Source organism: Hyaena hyaena, unplaced genomic scaffold (assembly GCF_003009895.1).
Source record: "Hyaena hyaena isolate Hyena2069 unplaced genomic scaffold, ASM300989v1 scaffold_2098, whole genome shotgun sequence".
NCBI classification, from domain to species: Eukaryota; Metazoa; Chordata; class Mammalia; order Carnivora; family Hyaenidae; genus Hyaena; species Hyaena hyaena.
Window position 1 is genome coordinate 90,314 of NW_024082730.1, and position 11,705 is coordinate 102,018.

The 11,705-nt window shown below is 43.1% G+C and overlaps 1 protein-coding gene across 1 annotated transcript; it reads right to left on the reverse strand.

Moving 5' to 3' along the window:
• Positions 1–1,810: 1,810 nt before the first annotated feature.
• On the reverse strand, positions 1,811–6,631 carry LOC120227215. The gene is made up of 3 exons (XM_039225366.1): positions 3,659–6,631; positions 3,143–3,394; positions 1,811–2,515 (listed from the first exon to the last, which is right to left on the reverse strand). The coding sequence occupies exons 1-3, from the start codon at positions 6,629–6,631 to the stop codon at positions 1,811–1,813; spliced, it is 3,930 nt and encodes a 1,309-aa protein (XP_039081297.1).
• Positions 6,632–11,705: the final 5,074 nt, after the last annotated feature.

An 11,705-nucleotide genomic window follows, 5' to 3' on the forward strand; every position in this document is an offset into this window, starting at 1 on the left:
GAGTGGACGGTTATGAATGAGAAAAGGGAGAATATATCTGAATAGAAAGAATTATATGAAATTAATCATGGCAGTGCATCCATGTTGGCCTTGCCCCGGCTTAGGTAAAAAAAAAAAAAAAAAAAAAAAAAGGAAAAAAACCCCACCTCTCTAGAGGGGATGTGTGCGGTTTGGTGTAGGCAGGTCTTAGCCTCCACTGTGTCCCTCTGGCCGCTCCCAGAGCCCCTGCCTTGGTGGTTGTGGGGAGAAAAATGGCGTTGCCCCAGTTCCCTCTCGAACCAAGTGCTGCAAATCATTCTCTTGGGTCAGGTCTCCCTGTACTGTGGGCATAGCCAAGGTGAGTTGTGTTCTATGCCCCACGCCCCACCTCGTTTCCAGGTCCCAGTCCTCGTGCTTTATTTATAATGCCAGATACACAGTCCTGCAGGTCACTGCTTCCCTGCTGCCAGGGGTTGAGGTGGTGGGGGGCTGGGGGGGAAGTGGCTCAGCCTCAGATCCACCGGGGTCAAGTGGCAGCACAATCTGTGATCCGCAGCCTCAGTGCTGCTTGGGGTCAAGTCCCAGGAACTCAGCCTTGGCCCACAGCCTCTGTGCTGCCCGGGACGCTGCCCTGGATTGTGTGGGAGTGCAGCAGAGCAGTTTTTCCTGGCGTCCTCTGGGACTGGGGGCATCTAGTTCAAAGTCAGCACCCCAGCTAGAACTAAAACACTCTCTTTCCAAACCAAGGTTTTTCTCTTCTCCACGGACAGTTCTATGAGCAGTTTCAGTGGCTGTTTCTTTTCCCTCTGACTCACAGAGGCTGCCCAAAAGCCAGGTTCTGTACCCTCCCTCCATGTATCAGGTCCAGGCCTGCTTTTATCTTCCCCAGTTCACACTCACACACTTATGAGGTTGCCTTCCCAGTGTACTCTGTCTCTTTCTCTTCCCAAACTCCTGTGGCTCAGTGTCCTGACTTCAGGCCTTCTCTGAGAGATGGGTGCAAGCAAAATGCACGGAGCTCCCTACTTCTCTGTCATCTTGCCTCCCTGCAAGATAAGACCACTTTCGGTCTTATTATGCCCGATTCATGAGTCCCCTGAGATCCCCCAGGAGCCGACACTGATGCAAGTACAAAAGGGTCTTTTTATTACAAGCTCGAGCAGGGACTCCAATGTACCCCGACGCAGCGGTGATGATATGGAGCCCCGAGCTCGTGATCGCAAGGCTTTTTATTGTGCTTACAGTGGAATTTGGGGCGTTCTAGCTTGGCAGCCTCCTGATAGGTACAGGCTGTCTTGTCAGCACCCAATTGGTTTGGCCCATCCGGCCTGACTGCAAACTGCTAACTGGAACGTCTTAGGATATAGGCACCTGTTTTAAACTGATTGGCTGTTGCCGTAGCTAGGGAAGTAACTAAGGGCAGAACCTGGGACTAGGTTCGGGCCTAGTTCATTCTCAAGATGGAGGTTTAATCTGAAATGGAATCAGTTAGATTTAGGTATTACATTCCCTCCTCTTCTTGAGACTTCTGTGGACCCAAAATCATGGGTCCTCTAGGAGCTAGAGCTCTATCGAGTTATCTATGTTTTGGGGATGTTGGTATTGTGACCGGAGGACCATTAATTGGATGGCCCCCAAGTGTTCTTTCATAAATGCAACCAGTCTGTTAAGAATGCAAGGTCCAAAGGTTAGTAACAGCAATAAAATCAATAGGGGGCCTAATAAAGTAGAAATCAGGGTAGTTAGCCAAGGGGAGTTGTTAAACCATTTCTCAAACCAACTCCGGCTCAGTTCATACTCTCGTTTTCGTCTAGCCAGGCCTTCTCTTATTTTAGCTAGAGATTTTTTTGACTATTCCTGAATGATTGACATAAAAACAGCATTCTTCTCTAAGGGCAGCACATAATCCACCTTGTTGGAGGAATAAAAGGTCTAAGCCCCTTCTATTCTGCAGTACTACTTCTGCTAGTGAGGTCAAGGATTCTTGTAAATGGGCAATAGAGTTTTCTAGGTTCTGGATGTCAGTATCTATGGCCATTCTTAAGTCCTGATAGTTTTTACTTTGGGTTGCTAAGGCTGAAATACCAGTTCCTGCTCCTGTCACTCCCAGGCCCAGAAGGACGGTCAAAGTGAGAGCAGTGATAGGCTCTCTCCTGGTCCGCATCAGGTAGCTTGACCCATTCAGGGATGTTATAATTTCTTCATTGGCATGGTAGAGGACTCGGGGCACTAGTTGGACCAAAACCCAGAAGTCTTTGTTGTGGTTTAGGACCGCACTATGTACACGAGGGGTGAGCCCAGTAGAGCAGGCCCACCATCTTTGGTTTGGTGGGATTATGTATCCATTGTCCCTAATCTGTTCAGTATGATTGCAAAGGTGTGAATGTGAAGCCGGGACCTGTCCCATGCATAGGCCCTGTCCCATTATAGACTGTAGGGTTAGCCTACCGGTGTTTGCCGGCTGCCACCGGTGCTCAGAGGACATATTAGAAGTGCGATATTGGTCCAGGATGGCTATTCCTTCATAATAGGGGGGCTTGGGATTATAGCATAACCAACAAGACTCGGTTAAATTGGGCCTGGTAGAATTGAGAACTTTATTTTTTTTAATTTTTTAATGTTTTATTTATTTCTAGGAGAGAGAGAGAGAGAGAGAGAGCGTGAGCAGGGGAGGGTCAGAGAGAGAGGGAGTCACAGACTGAAACAGGCTCCAGGCTCTGAGCTGGCAGTCAGCACAGAGCCCGACGTGGGACTCGAACCCACGAACAGCGAGATCATGACCTAAGTGAAAGTCGGACGCTTAACCAACTAAGCCACCCAGGCGCCCCAGAATTGAGAACTTTAAAAGTGTGGACCATCAGGTCCCATAAGGGCTCTGGCTCCTTGAGGATGGTGGTTGCCACGGACTTAGTAGTAATGGGAGTAGTGTTGAGTTGCCTGTGGGTCAGGCGGATTGGAATTAGGGCCTTATTAGGGCCTATGGTCTCTCTTGATTCTGACTGAAAGGGGGCAAGGACCCGCTTGACCATAAACAATACTCCTGTATTATACCCTGATTTATGTAGTCTTAATCCCCAGGTTAGACCTTTGTCCCAGTCCTTAATTTTTTTACCCTTGTCAGTGAATATTAATTGTAAAGGATTACATCTAGAGCCAGGCTTACAGGGGGTGGTTGAGTGTTTGAGTCGGAGGGAAATGAGAGATTGAGAGTCCTGGATCCAACTGCAAGATCCCGTGGTCTCACAGCCCCATCCCCGACAGAAATAATCTGACCGGTCCCCAAATAGAGCCGCCTTGTCATTAGAAACTGGGACCGGGCATACATAAAAACAGGTTCTACGTAACTCTTGCAGGGCGGTATGGGCGGAGGAGTTTTGAGTTCAAGTACATCCCGGGACTTCTGGCCATCCTGTCCCTGGTTTAGGTAATGGGGCTTGTTCAAATAAGCTGCAAAGGTCAAATTCAAATGTAGGCCACCATGTATCGGGCGGATGGGGCTCAACCTTAGTAACTATGGCTTGATTTGAACTAGGCGTAATGATTTGCCATGTTACTTGGAAGGGTTGGTGAGGATTTTGGTTTTGGTTGGCCTGACAAGGTAGAGTACATAGGGTTAGTAGTCTTAAGATTAAAGGCCAGTTCATGTTTTCCGCTGTAGTTTGAGCTTTAGTGGATTTACTGGGTCCTTGACGGCCCTCCAATCTGGATTTGGAGTCAGGTAGTTGTCCTTATCGGCAAACGGGTCAGCTGGTTTGGCGTGGGTGTAGTGAACCCAGGCAGCAATGCCGTCTACCTTTAGGGCCGTTGGAGTAGTCAGTAGTACAACATAAGGTCCTTTCCAGCGTGATTCCAAGTTGCCCTGGTGGTGTCTCTTCACGTAGACCCAGTCACCGGGGCAGTACCTGTGTGGCTCCGGAGGTGGACCTGTTTCATAGAGGGCACACAGTTTAGGCCAAATATGTTTATGAACCCATTGGAGGCCTCTGAGGTCTTGGAGGAGACGGGCTTCTTCCAATTCCTCAATGGCCTCATGCTGTAAACGGGGTATGATAGGGGGTGCTTTACCAAACATGATCTCAAACGGAGTCAATCCCATTTGATATGGGGAATTACGCACCCTATATAGGGCAAAAGGGAGGAGGACCACCCAGTCACCGCCAGTCTCGAGGGCCAGTTTGGTAAGGGTCTCTTTTAAGGTTTTATTCATCCTTTCTACCTGTCCTGAGCTCTGGGGTCTATAAGCACAGTGTAATTTCCAATCAATCCCCAGGGTTGTGGCTAGGCCCTGACTTACCTTGGACACAAAAGCCGGTCCATTATCTGACCCTATCATCTGAGGAAATCCATACCTTGGTAGAATGTCTTCCAGTAGCTTCTTTGCCACCACCTGTGCAGTCTCGTATTTGGTGGGATATGCCTCAGTCCATCCTGAAAAAGTGTCTACAAAGACCAGTAAGTACCTGTAACCATACCTGCCAGGTTTTACCTCAGTGAAGTCAGTTTCCCAGGAGGCCCCTGGACGTCTTCCTCTTAGACGTGTTCCAAGATTATGGGGATTCCGGGTAGCGTTGGTCAATTGACAGGCTCTGCATTTACTGACGATTTGTTCAATTTTGGAGTTGGCATCTTTAATTTTAATGTGTGACTGTCTCACCAGGTCTTGTAGTCTTCTCTGTCCCATGTGAGATGCTCGGTGTATTTTTGACAGAACCCTTATTCCCATTTCCTCAGGCAGAATGATTTTGTTATCTGAAGACCTCCACCAGCCCTTAAGGTATTGGGTCATAGGCAGTCCTTTAATCCATTGTAGGTCCTCGAGTGAATAACAAGGGCTCTCTGGTAGGTTGGGGTCCCCCGGATCTATGAGTTTGACTGCCAGGACCAGGGTGCCTTTGAGGGCTGCTTCTTTAACAGCCCGGTCTGCCATATTGTTGCCTCTGGCCGCCTCAGTTATGTCCTTTTGATGGCCTGGACAATGGATGATAGCTAGTTTTTTCAGGAGCCATAAAGCTTTGAGGAGAGCTAGAATCTCCTCTTTATTTTTAATAGTCTTTCCCTCTGCCATGAGGAGCCCCCTTTCTTTATAAATTGCCCCATGGATTTGAGCAGTGGCAAAGGCGTATCTACTATCTGTGTAGACATTTAGTTTTTTTCCTTGCCCCAGAGTCAAAGCTTTAGTGAGTGCAATCAGCTCAGCTTTCTGTGCTGAGGTTCCGGCTGGCAGGGGCTCGGCCCAAACGACCTCTTCAGTGGATACTACTGTGGCCCCGGCATACTTCAGTCCTTGTTGTATGAAGCTACGGCCTTCTGTGTACCAGGTGATTTCCTCATCTGGCAACGGGACGTCCTGCAAGTCGGGACGGGTGGCATGAATATGAGCCAGGATCTCGGCACAATCATGGAGGGGAGGCTCCAAGTCCGGGTCAGGCAGCAATGTAGCCGGGTTTAGGGCGGTCGGAGCCTGGAAAATAATTCTGGGAGGGTTGAGTAGCAAAGTCTGATAATGAGTCATGCGGGCATTACTGAGCCATCGATCTGGTGGTTGCTTTAGAACTCCCTCTATTGCATGAGGGGTGGTGACGGCCAGCTCTTGCCTCATAGATAATTTATCTGCATCCTTAACGAACAGGGCCACAGCCGCAATCATGCAGAGGCATGATGGCCAACCAGATGCCACTGGGTCCAGTTTCTTGGAAAGGTAGGCCACAGGCCAGTGCCATGGGCCCAAAGTTTGGGTGAGGACCCCTATGGCAATACCTTTATGCTCATCAACAAATAAATGGAAGGGCTTGGTGATGTCTGGTAGCCCTAAAGCAGGGGCCGACAGTAAAGCCAATTTTAAGGCATCAAATGCCTGTTGGTGTTCTTCGGTCCATGTCCAAATGGCACAGGGCTTTTCCTTGGTTGCTTCATAAAGTGGACGGGCCCTTTCAGCAAACCCAGGGACCCAAAGCCGACAAGACCCCACCGATCCCAGGAATTCCCTTACCTGATGAGCATTGGTGGGTGTAGGGATCCTCAAGACCATTTCTTTTCTTGCAGGGGATAGCCAACGCTTGCTTTCTTTTAAGATATATCCTAAATATTGGACTTCTTTTTTACAAATTTGGGCCTTCTTGGCTGAAGCCCGATGTCCCAGTTCTCCCAGAGTTTGGAGTAAATGTGCAGTGCCAGTCAGGCAGGCATCTCGGTCTTGAGCGGCTATCAAGAGATCATCTACATATTGTAAAAGAGTTAGTTGGGGATGTTGGTAGCGAAACTCACCCAGGTCTTTGTTTAAGGCCTCATCGAAGATGGTGGGGGAGTTTTTGAACCCCTGGGGCAGCGGGGTCCGTGTCAATTGTCCCTTCGTGCTGTGCTCGGGATCGGTCCATTCGAAGGCAAAATATTCCTGGCTGTTTGGGGCCAAGGGGAGACTAAAAAAAGCATCTTTTAGATCCAGGATGGTGTACCAGATACGAGTCGGTGGAAGGGTACTTAATAGGGTGTATGGATTGGGCACTGTGGGATGAATGTCCATGACTCGCTTGTTGACTTCTCTTAGGCTTTGGACGGGCCGATAATCATTACAGTGGGGTTTACCAATTGGGAACAAGGGTGTGTTCCAGGCCAAGTGGCAAGGCCATAATGCCCCTAAATCCAGTAATCGCATGTTGCTTTACAGTTTTCCCAACACAATTTTTTGAAAAGGCTGTCTGTTACACACTAGATATTCTTTCCTATATTGTTGAAGATTAATTGACAATATAGTGGTGAGTATATTTCTGGGTTTTCCATTTTATTCATCTATGTGTCTATTTTTGTACAAGTATTATACCATTTTCATTATTACAGCTTTGTTATACAACTTGAAGTCTGAAATTGTGATATCTCCAACTTTGCATTGTTTTTCAAAGTCTGTTTGGCCATGAGGGTATTTTGTGGTTTCATAGAAATTTTAAAATATCTTGGTGCGCCTGGGTGGCTCAGTTGGTTAAGCGTCCGAATTTGGCCCAGGTCATGATCTCAAGGTCGGTGAGTTCGAGCCCCGCGTCAGGCTCTGTGCTGACAGCTCAGAGCCTGGAGCTTGCTTCAGATTCTGTGTCTCCCTCTCTCTCTGTTCTTTCCATGCTCACTCTCTGTCTCTGTCTCTCAAAATAAAGTGTTAAAATATTTAAAAAAATAGAAATTTTAGAATTTCTTGTTCCAGTTCTGTGAATAATGCTGTTGGTAAGTTGAGAGAGATTGCTTTAAATCTGTATATTGATTTGGGTAGTGTAGACATTTTAAAGAACGTTTGGTTTTCCAATCTGAGTGCGGAATGTCTCTCCATTTCTTTGTGTACTTTTCAGTTTCTTTCATCAGTATTTTATAGTTTTCAGAGAACAGGTCTTTCACTTCTTTGGTTAAGTTTATTCCAAGGTACTTTATCTTTTTGGGTGCAATTAAAAATGGGATTTTTCTTAATTTTTCTTTATGGTGTTTCATTATTACTGTATAAAAGTGCAACAGATATCCGTACTTTGATTTTATGTCCTGCAACTTTACTGAATTCTTTTATCAGTTCTAGTATATATGCCTTAAATTTGTACAATAATGTCATGTATTTATTAATAAAGTTGAAAAGATTTTAAGTCATTACATACAAGCCTCTTTCCTTTCTCTTATCAATTAAATAGAGTAGAATGGAGAACAGCAGAAAAAAGATAACTTTAAGGAAATTATTCTATGACAATGACATTTATACCTCACATATCTATTCAGACACGAAAGCACTAGTTTTTATTTTCTTAGACTATGATAAATAAAGAGAAAGTGAACAAAGAGGTGATTAAAACTTTCTGTAACTGAAGAGGTATTAGCTCTTGGGAGATTCCTTCATCATTATGGAAAAAGAATTTCCAAACAATACAAATTTGGATCAACAATTATTTTTAATCACAAATTTAAATTTTGGCCAAGTCAAAAATTCCATGATTTGTAAGGTCAAATTTCAGAAGGATGACTCTGTTGTTCTTCATGATATAACCTCCACCATCTCCCAATTTTTATACATGTGCATATTTATTTGAATATAATATATAAATGAAACAGACGGAAGTCATACATATACTGTTCTATGAAACTTAACCCAGTTAACATACCTAATAATCCTCACTCTGATTCAAATGGCAGTATTTTATTTTATTTTATTTACTTTAAAAAAATTTTTTATTATAGTTTATTGTCAAATTTATTTCCATACAACACCCAGTGCTCATCCAAACAAGTGTGCTCCTCCATGCCCATCCCTGATTTTCCCCACCGCCCCACCCCCATTAACCCTCATTTGTTCTCAGTATTTGAGAGTCTCTTATGGTTTGCCTCCCTCCCTCTCCTTAACAACTTTTCGCCCTTCCCTTTCCCGATGATCCTCTGTTAAGTCTCTCCTGTTCCACATATAAGTGAAAACATATGGTATCTCTCCTTCTCTACCTAACTTATTTCATTTAGCATAACACCTTCAAGTTTCATCCACATTGCTACAAATGGAGAAAAAAAGATTTCATTTTTTCTCATTGCCATGTAGTATTCCATTGTATACATAAACTACAACTTCTCGACCCATTCGTAAGTTGATGTACATTTAGACTATTTCCATGTTTTGGCTTTTGTTGAAAGTGCTGCTATGAACATTGGGGTACATGTGCCCCTATGCATCAGCACTCCTGTATCCCTTGGGTAAATTCTTAGCAGTGCTATTGTTGGGTCATAGGGGAGTTCTATTGTTAATTTTTTGAGAAACCTCCACACTGTTTTCCAGAGGGGCTATACCAGCTTACATTCCCACCAACACTGTAAAGAGGGTCCCCATTTCTCTACATTCTTGCCAGCACCTATAGCTTACTGACTTGTTCATTTTAGCCCCTCTGACCGGAATGAGGTGGTATCTCAGTGTGGTTTTGATTTCTATTTCCATGATGATGAGTGACGTGTAGCATCATTTCATGTGTCTGTTGGCCATCTGGATATCCTGTTTGGAGAAGTGTCTGTTCATGACTTCTGCCATTTCCTCACTGGATTATTTGATTTTTGGGTGTGGAGTTTGTGGAATTCCTTATAGATTTCGGATACTGGTCCTTTATCCGAAATGTCTTTTGCAACTATCTTTTCCCATTCCATAGGTAGCCTATTAGTTTTGTTGATTGTTTCCTTTGCCATGCAGAAGCTTTATCTTGATGAGGTCCCAATAGTTCATTTTTGCTCTTGATTCCCTTGCCTTTGGGGATGTGTAAAGTAAGAAATTTCTGCGGTTGAGGTCAAGGAGGTTGTTTCCTGCTTTCTCTTCTAGGGTTTTAATGGTTTCCTGTCTCACATTCAGGTCCTTCATCCATTTTAAGTTTATTTTTGTGTATGGTGTAAGAAAGTGTTCTAGTTTCATTCTTCTGCATGTTGTTGTCCAGTTCTCCCAGCACCATCTGTTGAAGAGGCTGTCTTTTTCCATTGGATACTCTTTCATGCTTTGTCAAAGATTAATTGGCCATACATTTGTGGGTCCAATTCTGTGTTCTCTATTCTATTCTATTGGTCTATGTTTCTGTTTTTGTGCCAATACCATACTGTCTTGATGATTACAGGATTATAGTAGAAGCTGAAATCTAGGATTGTGATGCCTCTCGTTTTGGTTTTCTTCTTCAACATTATTTTGACTATTCAGGATCTTTTGTGGTTCCATAGAAATTTTAGGATAGTTTCTTCTAGCTTTGACAAGAATACTGGTGCAATTTTGATTGGGATTGCAATGAATGTGTAGATTGCTTTGGTAGTATTGACATTTCAACAATATTTATTCTTTCGATCCATGAACATGGAATATTTTTCCATATCTTTGTGTCTTCTTCAATTTCCTTCCTAAGTTTTCTGTAGTTTTTAGCATAAAGATCTTTTACAAAAATTGGTTAGGCTTATTCCTAAGTATTTTATGGATTTTGGTGCAATTGTGAATGGGATCAGTTTCTTGATTTCTCGTTCTGCTCCTTCATTATTAGTGTGTAAACATGCATCCGCATCTGTACTTTGATTTTGAACCCTGCGACTTTGCTGAATTCATGGATCAGTTCTACCAAACTTTCGGTGGAGTCTGTCGGGTTTTCCATGTAGAGTATCATGTAATCTGGGAAAAGTGAAATTTTGACTTCTTCTTTGCCAATTCTGATGCCTTTTATTTCCTTTCGTTGTATGGTGGCTGATGCTAGGACTTCCAGCTCTCTGTTAAACAACAGTGGTGAGAGTGGACATCACTAGCATGTTCCTTATCTCAGGTGAAAGCACTCAGCTTTTCCTGTTGAGGATGTAATTAGCTGTTGGCTTTTCCTAAATGGCGTTTATGATGTTTAAGTAAGTTTCTTATATACCGACTTTCTCGAGGGTTTTTATTAAGAAAGAAAGCTGTCTTTTGTCAAATGATTTTTCTGCACCTACTGACAGAATCTTATGGTTTTTATCTTTTCTTTTTTAATGTGATGTATCACATTGATTGATTTGCAACTATTGGACCAGCCCTGTAATCCAGGATTGAATCCCACTTGAACTTAAGGGATAATTTTTTTTATATGTTGTTGGATTCAATTTGCTAGTATCTTGTTGAGGATTTTTGTATCTATATTCGTCAAGGATATTGGCCTGTAGTTCTCTTTTTTTACTGGGTCTCTGTCTGGTTTGGAAATACAAGTGATACTGGCTTTGTAGAATTAGTCTGGAAGTTTTTCTTCCTTTTCTATTTCTTGGAACTGCGTGAGAAGAATGGGTATTAACTCTGATTTAAATGCCTGGTAGAATTCTGCAGGGAAGCCATCAGGTCCGGGGCTCATAATTGTTGGGAAATTTTTGATAACTGATTCAGTTTCTTCACTAGTTATGGGTTCGTTCAGATTTTCTATCTCTTCCCGTGTTAATTTCGATAGTGTGTGTGTGTTTAGGAGTTTGTCCATTTCTTCTAGGTTGTGCAGCTTGTTGGCATATAATTTTTCATATTATTCCCTGATAATTGCTTGTATTTCTGAGGTATTGGTTGTAATACATTCATTTCCATTCCTGATTTTGTCTATTTGAGTGCTCTCTCTTTGTTTTTTGAGAATCCTGGCTAGAGGATTGTCAATTTTGTTTATTTTTTCAAAAAATCAACTCTTGGATTCATTGATCTCTTCAACTGTTTTTTTTTTAATTGTATATTGTTTATTTCTGCTCTGATCTTTATTACTTCTCTTCTTCTGCTGTGTTTGGGGTGTTCTTGCTGCTCTTCTAGCTCCTTTAGGTGCGCTGTTAGATTTTCTATCAGTGTATCTGTGTCATATAAAGAACCTGCAGTAGAATTCGTCAATATGTAAAGGGAGCGTAACCTGACAGCATAATTTCGGGAAATAAGTCCTAAGGAAAAAAGTCAGATTAATTAGAATTTTGTGTTCAGAACACCTAGGGATAGTAAAATATTATAAATTGTGTTTCTATGATTTCCTAAATATTTTCATTCAACCACCTCAGTGTAAATTGACCATCTTTGGCAACAGTCAAGGGAGCAGACTGCCATGAGGACTAATAATTCCTATGAAATCACATGTGCCACCAATAAAGGCCTTATTCTCTCCCAGGCTATGTTCTCTTACATTAATAGCAGAAGTAATGCAATTTTGGGATATAAAGACTTAGTTATTTTGCCTTGGTCCTGTTTAGTTATTTTACCTTAATCCATTTCAGTTTTACATGAAACT

Bases quoted from the DNA above. Each gene is read 5' to 3' on its own strand.
- LOC120227215 (XM_039225366.1), bottom strand. From the start codon at position 6,631: ATGCGATTACTGGATTTAGGGGCATTATGGCCTTGCCACTTGGCCTGG. The intron at 3,395-3,658 runs GTAAATCCACTA...TACCTAAACCAG, and splicing joins GGAGGGCCGTCAAGGACCCA to GGACAGGATGGCCAGAAGTC. The intron at 2,516-3,142 runs GTAAGCCTGGCT...TATAATCCCAAG, and splicing joins CAAACACTCAACCACCCCCT to CCCCCCTATTATGAAGGAAT.